This window comes from Prionailurus viverrinus, chromosome B3, assembly GCF_022837055.1.
Source record: "Prionailurus viverrinus isolate Anna chromosome B3, UM_Priviv_1.0, whole genome shotgun sequence".
Classification (NCBI taxonomy): Eukaryota; Metazoa; Chordata; class Mammalia; order Carnivora; family Felidae; genus Prionailurus; species Prionailurus viverrinus.
Window position 1 is genome coordinate 114,980,331 of NC_062566.1, and position 20,880 is coordinate 115,001,210.

At 38.5% G+C, this 20,880-nt stretch overlaps 1 protein-coding gene across 4 annotated transcripts in view; it reads left to right on the forward strand.

Moving 5' to 3' along the window:
* The window catches only part of LIN52 (lin-52 DREAM MuvB core complex component), a 110,980-nt gene that overhangs the window by 37,467 nt on the left and 52,633 nt on the right, over window positions 1–20,880 (forward strand). The window contains exon 6 of one of the 4 annotated variants that reach the window (XM_047864763.1): window positions 1,118–1,362. The exons of 2 other annotated variants lie outside the window; for them this stretch is intronic. In XM_047864763.1, the coding sequence (XP_047720719.1) occupies window positions 1,118–1,159 (42 nt within the window). In that variant the 3' untranslated portion in view covers window positions 1,160–1,362. Of the gene's footprint in view, window positions 1–1,117; window positions 1,363–20,880 lie in introns of those variants that run through there. One more of the 4 variants, XM_047864761.1, reaches the window with a different exon arrangement.

The following is a 20,880-nucleotide window of genomic DNA, read 5'->3' on the forward strand; positions in this document are numbered from 1 at the left end:
AAATATGAGCTTTATTTTTTGGCCTTATAAAGCAATACATATTCATTATAGAAAATACAAAGAAAGGAAAAATCAGGCAAAATCACAGCATCCCCAGATAGTCACTTTTAACGTTCTTCTAAGTAATCTAAACATCTCTAAGAGAGATTATATACATATATGTACACACACACACATATGTGCATATAAATATAAATTTTATATGCATGGCATCATGCTATTGTTCTACAACCTGCTTTTTCAACTTAGTTCATTGTGATCATCTTTCAGTGTCCATGAAAACGTAGCAAAATCATTAGTTTTATGAATGTGAAGAATACCATTATGAGATTATTTATCATATATTTTGTTAACTCTCTCTTAGTGGACATTCAGGTTGTTTCCAGTGTTTCACTAAAGTAAATGATGCTGCAGTGAGATCCTTTGCTGGATCAAAGTGAATGGCACATTTACAGTTTTTATACATATTAACAAAGTGACCTTTGTTACTTTGGACACTTGTCCAAATTATATTTCTGAGAGTGGTAAGTGAAAGCTCTTGTAGTCCTCTAACTTAGCCAAGCCTGGATATTGTTAAACTTTTTAATACTTGCCTGTTTTATAGAGAAATTATGTTTCAGGGTTTTTTACATGCATTTGATTGCTAATAAAGTTGTGTTCACTGGCCAGTTTGTTTTCCTTCTTTCATGAATTTCTTGTTATCATCCTTGTCTACTTTTCTGCTTCTCTTATTTAAAGGTGAGGATGGGGCGCCTGGGTGGCTCAGTCGGTTAAGCGTCCGACTTCGGCTCAGGTCATGATCTCACGGTCCGTGGGTTCGAGCCCTGCGTCGGGCTCTGTGCTGACAGCTCAGAGCCTGGAGCCTGCTTCAGATTCTGTGTCTCCCTCTCTCTCTGACCCTCCCCCGTTCATGCTCTGTCTCTCTCTGTCTCAAAAATACATAAACATTAAATAAAAAATAAAAAAAAAAATGAAGGTGAGGAAAGTGAGATCTAAAGAAAGGAAGTAACTTTCCCATGGTCAGCCAGTAATTTAGTGCCAGAATCGGTAATCATAGCATGCTAGAGCTGGAAGGGGATCTTAGACATCATCGAGTCCCAACCCTCTAATGTTACAGATGCAGAAACAGAGGCCTAAAGATGTTAGGGGACTTGACTAAGGACAGCTACCCAGCTCATTAATGACAACCAGGAATCTGAATCATGTCTCATGAAGAGGGAAAGGCAAGTAACATTTTTGAGCCTGCTGTATTTCTTGTGTTTTCTCATTTAATTCTCACTATTATTTTACCATAATTAACCCTTGAACAATGCAGGGGTTGGGGCGCTAACCCCATGTGCAGGCAAAAATGGTTCATAGAACTTTTGACTCCCCCCAAACTTATTTACTAATAGTTAATTATTGACCAAAAGCCTTACCAATAACATAAACAGTTGATTAACACATATTTTGTATATGTATTAAATACTGTAGTCTTACAATAAAATAAGCAGAAAAAAGAAAATGTTATAAAGGAAATCATAACAGAGTGCCTGGGTGGCTCAGTCCAGTTGAGCGTCTGACTTTGGCTCAGGTCATGATTTCACGGCTCATGGGTTCTAGCCCCGTGTTGGGCTCTGTGCTGATAGCTCAGAGCGTGGAGCCTGCTTTGGATTCTGTGTCTCATTCTCTCTCTGCCCCTCCGCTGCTCACTCTCTCTCAAAAATAAATAAACAGGGGCGCCTGGGTGGCGCAGTCGGTTGAGCGTCCGACTTCAGCCAGGTCACGATCTCGCGGTCCGGGAGTTCGAGCCCCGCGTCGGGCTCTGGGCTGATGGCTCAGAGCCTGGAGCCTGTTTCCGATTCTGTGTCTCCCTCTCGCTCTGCCCCTCCCCCGTTCATGCTCTGTCTCTCTCTGTCCCAAAAATAAAAATAAACGTTGAAAAAAAAAAAATTTAAAAAAAAAATAAATAAACATTGAAAAAAAAGAAAATCATAAGGAAGAGAAAATACATTTATAGTACTGTACTGTATTTATCAAAAATATCCACGTGTAAGTAGACCCATGCAATTCAAACTTGTGTTGTTCAAGGGTCAACTGTAATCCCATTTGAACAGATAAGGTGACTGAAGTTCAGAGAGCTTCCGTGATTTGCCCACACACCTAGTTATTTGCAAACCTGGACTAGAAATCAAATTTTCTGATGCTTGATCCAGGGGTATCATTGCCTCTTAGAATAGTAATAGTAGATATGTTTCTTGACTTCACTCAGATACTCATTTGATAATATATGATAATTTGCCTCTTGGAAACTTGTAAATAAAACTCTGCCTGTGTTTAACAGTTCTTATTTGATACTGGACACCAATCTAACACTTAGGAGCTTTAGTAACTCTTCATTATAAGCAAAAACAGATCAGATACCATGTCTTACATCTTATGGGTGAATAGATTTGAGATTCATGAGCTAGATATAACCTAAGTTTTTAATGGTAGAGATGTCTGGATTGAAACTCTCAGTATTTTCTTAGAAGCATTTTTATTCCATTGAGAGTGAAATCTTAACATATAAAATGAAAATGACATTTGGATTCTCTGAAGTGTAAAATGGACTTGAAATCATCAAGGGGTCAGTAGGAACAAAATCGAAACCATGTCAATTGCATCCTCCATATCTCCAGGAAAAAAAAAAAAAGTGCCTCTTAACTTTGATTTCTTGACAGGTCTCAGAATTTCAAAATCATATAGAGCTAATTTGGTTGTAGCTTCATCCTACAAAGAGGTACAGAGATTAGTATTGACTTGTGTATAACTGTTGATACTCTTGGTTTGGTTCAGACATGTAGAAGTTAGCTGGTAAAATCTGTGTTCTGCATTTCTGCTTTCCAGAGAGATCTTGTAAATGTTTGGGTTGATGTTTTTTAAACCTGCTGGTTTCATCTAACTATGTTGGGGGAAATGGAAGAATGTAGCAATTGATAGACTCTTCCTTTTCTTCCTTAACAGAGGATTTTGTAGGCTTACAGAATAGGGGAGCCAACCGTTAACTCACATTCTAGTCTTTAATCGTGTGGGATCTGTAAGTCTCATTATTTAAGAAATAGACATTATTTCTTTAGTATTTTTCTGATTTACTCTATTGGAATAAGAGTTACACATTAGTTAGCACTTATAGATTCTGGTAAAGTCTAGGATTTTTGATTTTGCCTTTTCCCCCCTTTTTGTTTTTTTTCCTCCCCTCCTGGAGCCTTAGTGACTAGAAGAATGTAAAAAATAAAAGTTGAGTGGTTTAAGGCAGTGCTAAAGCTAAAGCACATGTTAGCTCATGCTGAGATGGTTACCTAAGAGTATGGACCTTTAAGCTCAGTCCACTACTGAAAAACAAGTATCACCAGAAGTAATGCTTATTCTAGTATCAAACATAACAGTCCTTTAAAATCTCCTTTGGAATGTTGAAAAGAGATCAAATGAAACCGTCAGAATGGTTATTTATTGAGGAAGAAGAACCCTCCAATTTCATTCACCCGTTGTAGCTCCACTGTCTCATTTTAATGCTCGGTCCACATTGGTGATGGTAAAAGAGGTCCTGTACCTACAGAGATGGCGGTGGGAGAAGGGACATCACCTTTCCATTTACTGCTTGTTGCAATTTGGCCTGTTTACAGACAGAACTGCTTCATGGGTGCTTCTGGTAGAGAGCAAAGGAAAGCAAGGTAGCAGCAAGAAGTCAGCATTTACGCATGACCAGTGAATTGGCTAATTTTTAACATGCAGTTAGTTAAGAAATGATTACAGCCTGAGGAGTCATGACCTCAACTTTTCATCAGCTCCATTGGATTGTGCCTCAGTTTGGAAATGAAGGAGGTATGCGGGAAGTTTTAATTGTACCTGTGTGATTTATCCCTAGTCAGCTCTTTAATTTCTTCTGGCTGTCTGAGGTTTCCGACATGCTGTAAATTTCCCCAACTTTTTCATTATCTGCAATTTCTTTATGACTCGTGAATCGGAGTGGAGAGAGAGTATGGATTTACAGCGGAGATAAACATGTCCATAAAGTCTGTATCTGTGTCAGTAATTGTACTGCTGTCAGTGACTGTCCTGTTTTACAGGCCTCTCTTGGGAAAGGAACAGGCTTCACTACCAGCAGCACTGAAATGCTTGCTTTGATTTGCATTAACTTGCTGGGAGACTAGGTAGGAATGGTGGGATAGGAATTGATACTGGACCTTGGCCTCTTGTTTGTTTAAAGTCAGATGACATTGTGTTGGATAGCTGTGTATTGAAAATAGAACATAGACAACCTTTGCTTCCTAAGTGAAATGCAACTTTATTGATACAGATGTGAAAAAATCTCTTCTAAGTTCATGTGCTTTTAAGATGACTTCCCATTTTCTGTCCTTGTTGTTAATGAAACTTCCATCTTTCCATTTATCTTTTATTTGAATTAAAACAGGATTTCTCTTTCAGAACACTCAGCCCTCAAGAGTGGGGCAGCTAGAGTTTTCATGACGTACCAGATTTTCCATCTGCCATGTCTTAATTCTCAGCTGGTAATGTCTCTTTGCTGATTGCTTGAAGTAGGGTGCACTCAACCATTTGCCGTGAGAAAGGAAGGCTTAAAACAGAGACAAATTCTTAATATTCCGTCTTTAAGGACGCTTCAGGATTTCTCTAGTGTTTCCTTAGAGCAATTGTGAAAGAAACCAAAGAGAACCCTTTAAAAATAGGTGGAGAAGCAAACACACAGAATTTTCTTCTAGTACATTTGATACTGGAGCACACCCCTCAAGAATCAAAACTGTCCTTGCGTACCCTGAACCCTCTGCCAGGTAGTTTAAAAGAGTAGTAGGTGGTGGTACACTTCAGCAAAGAGAGGATAAGATGCAGGATAAATCTCAGTCCTTAGCCATCCCACACGTCCAAGTAATGTGGAGAGTTTTCTAGTTGATTTTTCCAAACCTTTAACTTCTCTTCCTTCTTCTGCTTGCATTCTTTTTGCCATCTTTCTACTAGTAGATGGGAGAGGGAAGATTAAAGGAGATGATATGATACAAGATTGTTTGGCTTCTTTCCAGAAGCTGTGGTGAAAAAGTATGGCTAGAGAAAATTATAGCTAAAATGAGATGTGAAATTATCTGTGTTTTTGATTCTCTGTCTCTCCTGTTGCCATAATAGAGTTTCTTCTTACTCAACAAAGGGTCAACTACTTTCTTTGGGTGAGAGAGATAAGTTGCTGAGGCCCCTTTGGAAGTCAGCCCTTGCCTTTCTTTAGACTAGGAACCCTTTGTCACTCACTCTCTTCTTTCCCATCACACCTAGCAGTGCTCCTCATGGAGTAAGTTACATCGTTAACCTGATTCAAGTTTGGGAAAACTTCTAGTATATGGCTTACTAGGTCTGGTTTAAAAAACATACACAATAACCTGAAAACCAAACAAACAAAGCCACAATTTAACTTGGTGCTGTAGCTTCCAGTTTTGTTTTATGAACTTAAAAAGTTTTCTTTAATGAATGCCATATTGGAAGTGTTCAACATCCATTTTGGTGTAGACCTTTATTTTTCCTTTTGTCTTTTATCCATTTTATACAAGCTGGTTGTCAGCACAAGTTTGGGCTAAGTTAAGGACTTTCACCTATATGCCTGCTCCATTAGTCAGAAGGAGATAGCTCTGTAAAAATAAGCTTTTTTTTTTTAAGTTTGTTTATTTTGAGATAGAGAAGAAAGAGTGTGTGGGGGAGGGGCAGGACTAGAGGTAGACAGAGGATCCCAAACAGGATCTGTGCTGTCAGCACAGAGCCCGACATGGAGCTCAATCCCATGAACTGTGAGATCATGACCTGAAGTGAAATCAAGAGTCAGACAGATACTTAACCAACTGAGCCACCCAGGTACCCCTAGAGTAATAAGCTTTCTGATTGCTCAGATTGAGAGGCTTGTTATCACTAAGACTATTATTGCCTCCTAGAAAATAGTTTTATAGGTGGGGAGAGTATAGTGCACTAGCTTCCTGTGCAAGGGAAGCACTTTTCTTCTGGTTGGAGAGAAAATAGTTCATGGTTGTCTGCTTCTGTTTCTGCTGCTGTCAGCTGTCAAATTCAGTAAAAACAAGGGTCTAATTAGCCAACAGTCTCAGTGTTGGAGGATAATAGCATTAACAAAGAAGAGAGCAACACAGTAAAAGATTATTTGAATATGAATTTGTGTACCTGCTCTTCACTGAAATGGCTCCACGGTGGGAATTGATAACTTTGTATTAAAGGGTTAATAAACAAAGACACTGGACAATGATTCCAGAACATGTCTCCAGATTGAAAAACGACTGGCATTTCTTCCTCACTGTCCTTAATCAGCCGAGAATGGAATCCAAGAGTAGCCAGGCTTGAAACTAAAGGGAGGGCTGGAGTATTGATCTGTTAACTGCTTGTAGAAGGGATCATTCTTGGGTGAAAATCCTCAAGTGGTAGTTTAGTTTTTAAGATCCCAGACTTCCTTGGCTCCATATAGATTAAAAATAGCTTATTTCAGATTATCAAGTAAAAGAATATGAATGCCACAAATAGGTCAGGGAAGAAGCTCCTCTTCACTAACTTAGGAAGAAATGCCATTAAGTGTTTTCCTCCTGCAGTTCATCTTTGTATGAAAACATTTCAAATACCCCGTAAGCCTCCCCCGACCACATACATGCATACATATATGTGTATGTGTATGTATGTACGTGTGTGTATGTGTGTGTGTGTGTGTGTGTGTGTTTAAATTTTTATTTCTCCTTGAACTATTTGGAAGTAAGTTTCAGGTATGAGCCACTTTACCCCTAAACACCTGAGAACACATCTTCTAAGAATAAGGACAGTTTCCTGCATAATACTGCTTACGTCCTATAGCTGCAAAATATCTAATATCCTTTCACATTCAGAATTCCTCAGTTGTTCCTAAAAATCTTGTGTAGTTTTTTTTTTTTTTCTTTTTAAACCAAGATCCAGTCAAGATTCAAGCATTGCAAATGTCAGTGCATTCTTGGTAGAACATTTAGTACTAAATTCTACACACCAGCTCTTTTAATAAATATTTACCAGAGGCACCTGAGTGGCTCAGTTGGTTAACCGTCTGACTTCAGCTCAGGTCATGATCTCACGGTTCGTGGGTTTGAGTCCCGTGTCAGGCTGTGTGCTGACAGCTCTGAGCCTGGAGCCTGCTTGAGATTATGTGTATCCCTCTCTCTCTGCCCCTCCCCCACTCATGCTCTGTCTCTGCCTCTGTCTTTCTATCAAAAGTAAATAAACACTAATAATAATAATAAATATTTACCAGTTTTTTCCTATGGTGAACATGTATTTACTCAAATGACTATCATTTTCCTCTAGAATATTGAATTTCAAGCTCCCTCTATAGGGGGGCCGGCTTTATCAACCTTCTTTAATCTGTTTCTGGTATTCTCCCCTTCTGCTAACCAAATTAGCTGTAGAATTGATCTCTCTCCAATAACTACTCCATTCTGCAGTCAGAGTAATGTTTTTGAAACACAATTGACATGTGACTTTATTCCCTTCTTAAAGCCCATCAATGGCTTCCCAATTGCTCTTCAGAAAAAAATAAGAAATCTTTAACTTGGCCGTGTTGCTCTGTGTGATCTGGCCTTTCTCACACCATGCACATCTCACACCATGCTTCCCTCTCTTACCACGGGTTCTACAAATTCCTCGTGAGGCAAAAATGAAGTGACGAATCCATACGGGGAACACATCTTGGGAGAGATGAAGCTTGGAAGTACACCTTGATGGCTAATATTTGCATATGAGAGGAAGGAAGACACTTCAGACTGGAAGCAGTTTTTGAGTATGGGTTGGTTAGAGTACTAGAAAGTGTGGAGGAGCTAAATTGGAAGACCTGAAGGACCAGGCTGAGGGATCATTAGAAGTCTGATAGCTACCTCCAAGGAGAATTGAAGGGTGTGATGATGGGTCCCAGAGACTAGCTAGGAAGCTGTTGCAGTCTAAGAATACAGTGCTGCTTATATTAGATAGGACAGTGTGAATGCAAAGGACAGGACAGTTGAGAGATATTGGGGAGGAAAAATAGGTATTAAATTGTAACAAACTGGAAGGACACAAGAGTCAAAATGATTTTAAGATTTTAAGCCCCTGTGACCAGGAGAATACAATTCAGGCTGGAAGTGGGGTACAGAGTGTCAAGCCATCATCGAAGTGAATTACAAAAGTACCTATCACTATTATAAGCTAGAAGATTCTGGATATCAAGTCTGTTAGTTAGGATAAGGTTCAACTATGTGAACTGTGGCTTACACAGAGTAGAACTCTTTTCCACAAAAAGGAAGGCTGGAGGTTGACAGGCCCAGGCTGGCAGGACACAGTCAGAGTGTCATCAAGGACCAAAGCTTCTTTCTTTCCACTCCACTTTCTTAGTGGTTTTCAGCTAAAGGATACCTCAAAATACAGGGTGACTACTAGAGCTCTAGCCATCAGGCCTGAGGTGTAGGCCAGGAGAAGGTAGGAAAGAAGAAGGGCAAAGGGCGGTGGAGGGGGGGGGGGGGCGGGTCCCACACAGCTGACTTCTTTTTTTTTTAAGCAGCTTTCTAGAAGTGCCATAGAATTTAGTTGTCTGCACCAACCTAGCTGCAAAAGACTGTCATCTTTTATTCTGGGCTATGGTTTTGCTGGCTAGAAATTAGGGGTTTTGCTAATAAGGAGGAAGAGAATAATAGGTATTGGGATAAGCAATCAACATTCTCTGTCACAGGTAACAAGACACCTGTGCAAGAGCAATGACTGGTCAGTAGAAGTAGAAGAATGTGAGGTGATGGCCATGTTGAGAAAGCTCAGAATTAGTGATTTTAGAGGTGTATGAATGGTTGTTCATCTGTGAATTAGGCTTCATTCTTATACTTTACTGATTATGTTGTATGAATTATAAACAAAAGTTAGGGATTGATTGTGTTTTCTTTACCATATGGTATGCTTGGTATTCCAAAAGTCAGTAAATTCATACCCATGAGTCCTTTTAAGGGATCTTGCAGAGCTTTTCTGGGGGGTGGGGGTGGGGACGGCTCTTTTTCCAAGGAAGTAAACAGAAAAATCTCAGCTTTTTAAAAAATCTTTAGGAGGCAGACCACTCAAGAAATGGTGAGCTTTTAGTAGTGACCCTTTTTATGGTCAGTTTATTAATATGTATATCTACTAAGCAGGTTCTGAGTAGATATTTCTAGTTATGAAGTGAAACACTTGGTTCTCTGATTTCCATATATTTATCAAAGCAGATTCTAAGAGATTTAAAAAAAAAAAAAGATTGTTTCAGTAAAATTTTCTTTCATGCAGTTAGCCTGGCCTAGTGATAGTGAATCCAAGCGCTGATTTTTATTTTTGCTGTGTCTCACATAGCCTTGATTATAATAGGGCATCAGTGTTGTTGAGTGGATGGTTGAGTTACTTCTGAAGCCCAATATGATGTAAGCTCTGGTAATATTTAGAAGTTAAAGGCAGTCTTTATTGTTTAACATAATCAAATTTACTTTATAGCCAGTAAAAAACCTTTAATATCTTTTCTTAATATATAATTATATTATTAGTATAATTATATATTAATAAATTATATATTAATATGAGCTATATTTACAATGGCTTGATTGCTAGTTGTAACAAAAACTAACCCCAAGAATACCTGTCAGCAAAATACATGAAAATAGAGTCATTTAGAAGCATTTTCTGAAAACTTAACCCAAAATGCCAAATAAATCTTTTAGGTTTATGCTGCTTAGAATAGTAAAACTTGCATTTTACTTAATATTTAAAGATGACTTCTTAGCACTTTGTCTTTTGCAGAATGTGCATGATTTTGCCCTACTTCTGGTGACTGGATTCTCATCCTTTCAATAGGATCAATATTAAGCCAGCCTTCTTTACCTCCTCGATCCATATTAAACCTGTCTTGGAAAGAGTTCGTTTATTGGATAATATAGCTATACCGGGGCTCTATGACAATATCTTTTGCTGCCTCATTAACTCTGGAGCATTAGAACAAGATAAAAATGCCCTAAAGCCTCTTATCTGATGTCTGGTGTAACCTGCTGAAAGCAGGAGTGCCATTAGTTTATGTTAGAAATCAAATGGCCCTCTCCAGTGCAGGAAGTACTGATTAAACCTGAAGTGTCCCTGGAGGACTCTACAGCTGTCACAGGGGTGGTGGCTGTCCCTCACCAAAAGAGAAATCTGGGCCAGAGGTCCCAGGGGGGTGGTGCTTTAAGAACTAGCACGTGGCTGCCCCAGCTGTTCTGCTTTGCCTAATGAATTGTTTTACAAGAAGAGGCTGGGTATTGTCATCACAAGCTGCCTTCCTTAGAGACTGGAGCAGGCCAAATAATAAGTAATGTTAGTGATGGTAATTGAAATGTGATGGCTCTCCTGGGACCATCACAGCCCTAGAGCTGGTTGGCACTTGTGGATTCTTGTGCTACCAAGGCCCTATTTGAAGTGTGCCTTATTTTTTTTTTTTTTCAATTACATAATAATGTGTGAGGTTTTTTTTCTCTCCTCCTCACTATAGAAATTCACTGACAGAAGCAGTCTTAGGAACATTACAGTAGTGGCTTTAAGTACAAAAAGAACAGCTTTGACTTTTTCATTTAAATTATCAACACTGCAACAGTTAAGGACTACCACATATTCTTAGTCTCTTGGAGATCACTGCAGAAATCTCTCTAGGCTACACTTCTGATTAAAAATTTTTTTAAATAGCATAGTAGGATATAAAGTGGGAAGTAAAAACCTTGCTTGCTGAACTTACCAGAGGTAACCACCAAAACATTTTCTATGCATAATCAAGTTTATTTATGTTACCACATACAGATGAGATCATAATATATGTACTGTTTTGTGACTTACTTTTTCACCCCACAATATATCTTGGATATCTTTCCACAGTGATACAGATAGATCTACCCCATTGTTTCCTAATTGCTGCATAGAATTTTATTGTATTGATGTACCAATTCTAGACTCTTACTGGATAGTTTGACCTGGACCCGTGGGTGAATATTTATTGTACCAACTGGTTGCACTCATTGATTTGTATTCTATGGTTCACCCTCTCACATCAGTGATTTTCCTTTCTTCAGGGATGTTCCAGGACATTTAAAATAGGAAACAGTGGAGGTAAAACTTTTGGGGAAGGATAGTGTGAGTCTTGTCATAGACCACCAGCTGGACATATGTGTAGTGATATGTGCCCTACTGCATATTTTAAGTTTTTTGCTTAGTCCAGATAGGTGAGGAAAACAAATAGCCTTTAATGGATGTTGTCTAAGGCATCGACTGGAGGCTTCCTCTCAAATTGAATGAGTGTTTTCTTCCCTAATTTTCTACTTCAGATGTTCCAAGTATCAAGTTATGAATGCATTAATGGACTTGGGAAATGATTTGTCAGCACGTGAAAATGAGGACTTAGGTTTATTGTGTTAACAGCGTGGCTAACAAAGCAAGTTTGTACCTTGTGAACTTTAGGGGCCTTGCTGCAGTGGCAGTGTGATGAATGAAGCAAAGCAATTTTCCAAGAATATTTCAGGTCAGTGACGGAAGAAATCACTTGTCTTCTTGGGTAAACCAAAACCTAATTTTAGTTGCATCTGCCTTCAATAGGACCTTTGCAAATCGATAGAAATTGGCACTTCCATCTAAAATGGGAACATTATGTGTCTTTTAACTGAAAGCCCTTTAGTCTCATTTTCTCACCTCTTCAAAGTTCTGATTTGCCCAATCGTTATTGAAGAGATGTCATACTTCTAAGTTGTGAAATGCCAACTAGTTTTGTTTCAAGTTTCTTCTACAGTGTTTTCCTCTCCTTGATGCATTCGAATTGATGCACGATGCTTAACTTAATAATTGGAGGCTATTAATAACAGTTACTATTTATACATGATTTACCTCTTGTCCAAGCCTTCAGTAGATTCTTGGGACATATGGGTGTATACTGAGATTTCAGGGGCTCTTGTGGGCTATTGGAGATTCTCTAGACTCATGCTGTTCAGAATGGTAGCCACTAGCCACATGCCATTTAAAGTTAAATTAATTGGGGCGCCTGGGTGGCGCAGTCGGTTAAGCGTCCGACTTCAGCCAGGTCACGATCTCGCGGTCCGGGAGTTTGAGCCCCGCGTCAGGCTCTGGGCTGATGGCTCAGAGCCTGGAGCCTGTTTCCGATTCTGTGTCTCCCTCTCTCTCCGCCCCTCCCCCGTTCATGCTCTCTCTCTCTCTCTGTCCCAAAAATAAATAAACGTTGAAAAAAAAAAAAAAAGTTAAATTAATTAAAATAAAATAAAATTAATTTAATTTCTCAGTCACACTAGTAAATGCTTAGTAGCCATGTGCAGCTAGTAGCTACCACACTGGACAGCACAGAGAACATTTCCATTAACATTACTCTAAAGGTTGGCGAACTATATAGCCCACAGCCTGATTTTGGGTTCCCTGTGAACAAAGAATGGTTTTTACATTTTTAAAGGGTCATAAAATAAAACAAAAATCAGAAAAATATGAGACAAAGACTGAGTGTGGCCTGCAAAGCCTAATGTATTTACTACCTGGTCCTTTATAGGATAAGTTTGCTGACCCTTTGACCTGTGCCTCCTTCTCTTAATAACATTTCAGCTTTCTGATCAAGTTAAGGTTAGGGGTTTCCCTAAGCCATCAGAAGATTGTGAATCTATTAAGCAAATTAGGCACATTGAGGCACGAAGTTTTTTACTGTAGATAGACCACAGAATGAGTCCAGAGCTTACACAAATCAGTTCCCTGGAGCTAGCACAAGTGGGATGAGCTTTGAAATAGGTAAAATTCTTTGTAGTATAAATGATCAACTTGCAACAGCTTTTTGAATAATATCTACAGTGTAACAGAACAACATTCTGATTTTGTACACTATTTTGTGACTTTTAAGTATTCCTCCTCCCATCTTACTCTGAAAGAAATAGAATGAATACATTTCAACAGATGCACTTGACCTTTCAACAAAGAATTTACCATGAAGATTTTTAACTGTTCAAATAATTTTAACTGTCAAATTATTTCACCCAGTCTCTCCTTGGAAGAATGAAGCAGAAAGATGCTTCTGCTGGTATTCTTTACATCTGAGAGATAATCTTCCCTTGCCAAATGTAGCTAGCAGTTTCTCATTAAATGTAAAGCTTATGAAATCTGCTATAAAAGTGAGCATCTGGCACTTCTGTGGAAAATTATAGAGTCAACTTGTTGCTGTCAAGATAGGACCTTGGTATTCATGAGCGGACTTTGTGATTTCCCAAGTTTGTGCTAACCCATACTATTTTTCCTCTAAAATGCATTAAGGTTCATTTGAAAAAAATTAAGGTATCCCTTTGGCTTTTTGATGTGAATTATTCCATAATTAGAAATAACTCAAGTAGTGCTCCCACTAAAATAAATGTTATACTACAATACATTGAATTATTGGTAGAAGCATTAATTTGAACTTGCCTGAATCTTCAGATTTAAGATAGTGATATCACATTATTATGGATTGTGTGATGAGATCATGAAACGTACTGAACCCCAGAAAAAGTCGCATTTCAACATTAGCCTTGTCAAAAAAAAGCAAGTGGTAAAGGAGATAAGGAAGAGAATTGTGAGATAGTAGAGAGGAAACCTTCATGAAGTATAGCTTCTTTTTCTTTTTAATGTTTATTTATTTTTGAGAGAGAGACAGAGTGTTAGCAGGCGAGGGGCAGCGAGAGAGGGAGACACAGAATCTGAGCTTTCAGCACAGAACCCAACACAGGGCTCGAACTCACGAACCGCGAGATCACGACCTGAGCTGAAGTCAGACGCTTAACTGACTGAGCCACCCAGGTACCCCGAGTATGACTTCTTTCTAAAGGACAGTAAGAATGGTAGCTATGTTTTGCTTCTATTCACTGTTACAAAATCAGTGAAAATTTTATTACTTAAGGTTGTATTCATTGATCATCACTGGTTATGGTTTCTAGTAGCAATTTCCCATGGTAGAACTTTGACTAAAATTATGGAAACTCCCCAGATTTGTTCTAATCTTTCAGTGCCATCCTCTTTGCCATTCTTTTTTTTTAACTTTATTTATTTTTTAGTAATCTCTACATCCAATGTGGGGCTCAAACTCAATGATTTCGAGATCAAGAGTCACAGGCTCTTCCATCTGAGGCAGCCAGGTGCCCCCTCTTTGCTATTCTTTGCCAAATCATCTCTAAGTCTTCTTGTTCTTTCAGTTCTTCCATGTCACTTTTATGTGTGCCCTCCAAGCCTTTGCCATCCTCTTGTCTCACTAGTATTAATAGCATACTCCTCTTCGTTGCCTGTGAAAATAAGCTGCTTGAAGCCATACACTGCCTTCTTATAAGGCATGCTAAGTAAGAATCCAAAGATCACCCAGTCTCCAGTAAGAGATCCCATAATATTTTTTTTAATATTAAAAATTTTTTTTTAATATTTATTTATTTTTGAGAGAGAGAGAGACAGAGTATGAGTGAAGGAGGGGCAGAGAGAGACGGAGACACAGAAGCCAAAGCAGGCTCTGGACTCAGAGCTGTCAGCACAGAGCCAGACATGGGACTCGAACTCATGAGTTCGACTGAGCCACCCAGGCACCCCATAATATTTCTTATGTAATCAAGGATGTATCTCTACTAAAGCTGGCTGTTACCAAGTTTGAGATCTTTGTCCATGGCATTTTATGATGCCAGTCAAAGTACGGCAAAGACATATACCATGGGCTTGTATTTTACACTCCAGCTGAAAAATCAGAAACATTAAGAGGAAGGAACATCAACTTGAGATTTAGAGTTGCAAACCATAGCCATTAACGATGGCCTTGCACATTGTCCATGATGAGGAGAAACTAAAATTTAAACTTGAGAAATTAGATAGTTCTCCAGTCCTGCCATAAAGTATTTATAAGACCAATCCCAAAACGACCCTGTATCTGAGGCTTTTATATTGACCTATCCATATTTGGAAAGGAATTCTTTTTATGTCCTGAGGTTCTCAGATTAGTAGAACAAACTTAATTTTTGCACAAAGTCTACCCATTACTGCAAAGTAGATGAGGTAGCCTGATCTTAAACTCCGCAAACTCTATAAGGATATCTGGGCATCTGGGTTTTTCCACCACCGAATTCCCAGCACTTCTTACAGTTGGTACGTTATAAATGTCTCTTGTCCAATAATTAGGTGTTTACCTTTCCTTTTTCATGATTCATGTTTACAAAGGCATTTTTCTTTTCATATTTGTGTTAAACAATTTCTTGTTATGATTGATTAACTCTTCCTTTTTATGAACCTTTAACCTCACATTTTCTCCCAAATCACATTGTGGTCATGAGTCCTGTGTTTCCTGTACCATCCTCACTGCCTTTTCAGCTTTCATTTTTCTCTTTTCTGATGAACATTTTTGGTAAAAGCTGGTGCGCTTGCTAAAACATTCCCACGTGCCGCTGAATTTGTGATGGAACTATTTGTGTCATAGATGTGAGCCAACCCAAAGAAGTATAAAAATAAAAGATGGGTATCTTTTATTCCAAATTTGTAGAAACTTCTAATCCTCTCTAGTTTGCATAGTGTTATCTTTACTATGTATAAGAGTACCGCTAGGGAATGTCGCAGTCACAATGGGATGCTGGTGGTAAGTGGACTGCTAGGCCCACTAACTAGCTGAATGTTTTGTGTTGTTTAGATTAGTTTAGATTAGTTCTTCAGCAAGATTGCAAGTAAACGCCTGTGTTATATTGGCTTTCATGCTTTTATAGTTGAAATCCCACAGATATTAAAGACTTAGATTCCTATACTGGTAACAATTATGAGTTGTTTAGAATAACTTGTTTTCCGCCTAAGTATAAAGTATAAAGAAAAATTCAATTCTTGTGTAATGGAACTATTCAGCATTGTATATAATACTGCTGTCTGCTTTTCTCTGGAATATTTTGTAACACTGTTAGAAGAAGAATAAATGGTTTTTTGCCTAAAAGGAGATCTAACAATTCTTTAAATTAATAACTCTGTCCTTAGAGATTATATTCAATTCTGTTTTTATTGTTCACCACCAATGTGTGAAATGGTCTGTTATCACTTACATTTGCCTTGGTATTTGTAGGGCTCAAACAGTGGGGAGATCCCAGTTTGCATGATTAACCTTGTAAGGACTGTGGATCCTTCCAAATGTAGGAACTAGTCCTGTACTTTATTTAGGTCAAGAATGAAGCTGGTTTTGCAGAAATTAACAAGCATATCCTAAAACTCACATGGAAATACAAGAGACTCAGAATAGCTTAAAAAAATTAAAAATCTTGAAAAAGAACAAAGTTGAAGGGCTCACAGTCTCAAAATTTTAATACAAAGCTAAAATAATCAAGACAGTGTAGTATTTACATATGGATGTCCTTATGGATCAATAGAATAGAATTGAGAATCCAGAACCCTCATATTTATAGTCAGTTCATTGTTGACAGGGGTGCCAGACCATTCAATGGAGGGAAAATAACTTAACAAATGGTGCTGGGAAAACACAACATTCACCACAAGAACCTAAAATTGAACCCCTTACATCACACCATATACAGTTATTAACTCAAAATGCATTATTGACCTAAATGTAAGAGCTGAAACTGTGAAAATCTTAGAGAAAACATAGGCATAAATCTTTATGACCTTAGATTAGGCAGTGGTTTCTAACATATGATTCCAAAAACATAAGCAGAAAAAGAAAATTAGAAATTGGACTCCCATCAAAATGTAAAACTTTTGTGCTTCAAAGATACCATTAAGAAAGTGAAAAGACATGGAGTGCCTGGCTGGCTCAGTAGATAGAGCATGCAACTCTTAATCTTGGGGTCGTGAGTTCGAGCCCTACATTGGGAGTAAAGTTTACTTAAAAAGAAAAAAAGAAAGTGAAAGCCCACAGAATGGGAGAAAACTTTTAAGTTTGTTTATTTATTTTAAAAAAGAGAGAGAGCACAAGGAGAGAGAGGGAGAGAGAGAATCCCAAGCGGGCTCTGTGCCTTCAGTATGGAGCTCAGTGCGGAGCTCAGACCCACAAATCATGAGATTATGACCTGAGCTGAAACCAAGAGTTGGATGCTTAACTGACTGAGCCACTTAGGCACCCCAGAATAGGAGAGAACTTTTAAAAATCATTTCTGTATTGTTTGATAAGGGGCCTGTATCCAGACTATATAAAGAACTCTTACAGTTCAACAATAAAAAGACAGTAGCCCAGTTTTTAAAGTAGCAAAGGATTTGAATAGACATTTCTGCAAAGAAGATATACAGATGGCCAACAAGCACATGCAGAGATCCTCAGCATCATTGATCATTGGGGAAATGCAAATCAAAATCATGAGATACTACTTTGCACGCACTGGGGTGACTATAATGAGAAAGATGGACAATAGCAAGTGTTGGCAAGGAGGCAGAGAAATTGGAGCACTTGTGCACAACTATTGTTAGGAATGTAAAAATGGTGCAGCCATTGTGGAAAACAGTAAGGTGCTTCCTCAAATACTGAAAATAGAATTACCTATGATCCAGCAATTCCACGGTTCTGTGTATATATACCCAAAAGAATTGAAAGGAGGGACTTACACAGATATTTGTATGCCCATAGCAGCATTATTTGCAGTTGCCAAGAGGTGGGCACAACCCAAGTGTCCATTGATGGATGATTAGATAAACAAAATATGGTATGTACATACAGTGGAATATCATTCAGCTTTAACAGGAAGAAGAATCTGACATATGCTACAACATGGATGAGTTCAAGGATATGCTAAGTAAGACAAGCCAGTCATAACACAAAGAGACAAATACTGTATGATTCTGTTTATATGCAGTACCTAGTCAAATTCATAGAGGGAAAAAGTAGAATGGTGGTTGCCAAGGGTTGGGGAAGGAAGAATGGGGAGTTATTATTTCATGGATACAGAATTTCAGTTTTGCAAGATGAAAAAAAAAAAGTCTGAACATACATTGCACAACAGTATCAATATACTTAATGACATTGAAATGTACACTTAAAAATGGTTAAGATGATAAAATGTATGTTATGTGTATTTTGCCACAGCTTAAAGGGGGAGCAATTTATGGTATATGAATTATATTTCAATTTTAAAACAAATCATTTAAGAAAAAGAAGAATACAAAAATACGAAACCAGTCTAGGAAACCCAAAAGGATTTGAAGAAGTCCATTATATGCCTGCTCCTAACTGAAGGCCTTTTTTTTTTTGAAGTATAATGATTTTGTATTCCACTTCCTTCAATTCATGAATGAGTCTTTTCTACCTCTCACCTTCTTTTATTCTTTCCTGAAGTAGATTTGAAATAATCTCTTGATCATCCTTGGTACTTATTGTAACATCCGACTCTACGGTGGGGTCACATATATTTCTTAGGATTTAGATATTATAATAAATAAACATTTATGTATGGCCTGCGATGAAAAGCAATGTGCCAGACCCTGGATGTCAAAAATATATAAACTCTTGTGTTTATAATCGATTAGCCTGACAAGGCAGGTATATAAAAAGATCACCGTATGAAAGAACATGTACTAAATGCCACGTGAGTACCATAGGAGTTCAGAAATGAGAGATCATAGTGGGATGAAGGTGGTTGGGTAGCGTCTTTTTATTTATTTATTTTTTTACTTTTTTTAATGTTTATTTTTATTTTTGAGAGAAAGAGACAGAATGTAAGCAGGGGAGGGCCAGAGAGAGAAGGAGACATGGACTCCGAAGCAGGCTCCAGGCTCTGAGCTGTCGGCACAGAGCCCGACGTGGGGCTTGAACTCATGAATCGCGAGATCATGACCTGAGCCTAAGTCGGACGCTCAACCGCCTGAGCCACCCAGGCGCCCCAGGGTAGAAAGGAAGTGGAATTTAAACTTGAATGAAAGAAATACATTTTATATATCATCATCGGCAAAATGGTTTCCTCCTCACTGTAAGATCCTATGTAAAATGCAACATTCCATGTCGCAGTTACTATTTGATTAGCCTGCACAAATCCTTTTTTCTTATATTCATTTCCCTTGCTGGCTGCCCAGACTTTCTAGCACAGTAAAAGGCATTGCCTGTCTGTCTATTCGTTCACAAACAGACCAGTAATTAAGTGTGAAGGGAGGCAAAGTAACCTTACCTCATAATTTGGCCACCGAGCCATGCAGTAGCCTCTCTGGGTTTACCTTGTTAAGCCTGTAAGTGGTAACAAAGAGATAAGAAAGTAGCCACTGTCGAGCATCTTTGGCCTAGGATGAGTTTGACCTGCACTTTGACAATGATTTTGATTATTTCTGCTTTCTATGTTGAATGGATTTATCAGAGTCTCAAAAACCCTTAATTTAAAAAATATATTGACTTTTTTTGTTGTTGTTTTTTAGTCTTCTACATGCTGAATGTTAACCTCCTTATGGCATGCAGTGATGATTTCTGAATTTTGATTAGGCACAACTCAGTGTTGAAGCACTGAAGCAGTTGGTTACTACTGCAGCTGATTCTTGGTTAAATAAACAAGAGTCCTGGGGCGCCTGGATGGCTCAGTCGGTTAGGTGTCCAACTTCGGCTCAGGTCATGATCTCACGATTTGTGAGTTCGAGCCCCACGTCAGGCTCTGTGCCGACAGCTCAGAGCCTGGAGCCTGCTTCGGATTCTGTGTCTCGCTCTCTCTGCCCCTCCCCTGCTCATGCTCTGTCTCTCTCTGTCTCAAAAATAAAGAAACCATTAAAATATAAAACAAACAAATAAGAGTCCTTTAAAAAGATTAGCCAGAACAGTTTTAAAACCTACAGCAGCACTGATGTATATCAGTTTTGACTTGGCATACTTTGACCCAGGGCTGTGCAGTCTTTTATTACCCTCAGCTACATAAGGACACATACTTACAGCACCACTTTTGTAGCATATATTTTTATAACCCTACAAAATGATTAGACTGACGTAGAGCAATTCTCTAAATTCATAGGTATTAAAATATTCTGGCAGCTGTCTCCTTTTTGCCTTTAAGTTGAGACATCATGATGACATAAGACTGTACCAGTGCTGATAGGTACAAGAATGTAGTTCAGCATGGTATTCTCACATTATTGACAAAAGTCTTTGTCACTGTAAATAGGAGAAATCTTGGAGGAAGTGTTCCCATTATAGTAATTCCAGTTCAATTCTACTAATAGTGTTTTCCAGAAACTTCTTTACATTAAAACACATTCCATGTAGTCAGATAGGAAGGACGTTATTGTATTAAAATGTCTCTGAATTCTAACTAAAACAGCTTGTGCTGAAAAACATACAATATCTGGGAGTTTGAGGTATTTATTAGGGTTTAGAGAGTGCTTAAGAGAACCTGTATGGGAGAAACTTCCTGGTAAATTGTTACTAGGGTACAGTGACATGGGATATAGACTCAAAATAGGCTTCTAGCATTCTGTGGACTATATAGTTCATAGTCCACAAGGGGGAACTGAGAGTCTGGGAAGGTCTCAGTTAATGAGACCTCTGGTAATGCTTTCCAGTGAGTGAGCAACCCTGTGGCCTCTCTTCCCCTAAGTAGTCCCGAACTGCTTCCATGTGTCTCAAATTTTTCTAACTGGGAACAGTTTCCTTTTTTTTTTTTAATGTTTATTTATTTTGAGAGAGAGAGATCATGAGTGGGGTAGGGGCAAAGAGAGAAAGAGAGAGAATCCCAAGTGGGCTCCGTGCTATCAGTGCAGAGCCCGATGCAGGGCTTGAACTAGCAAACTGTGAGATCATGACCTGAGATGAAATCAAGAGTCGGATCCTTAACTGACTGAGCCACTCAGGCGCCCCGGGAACAATTTCCAATTGAAAGATTCGCCCTTTGCTAAGAAGTGTGAGACTTTATTTAT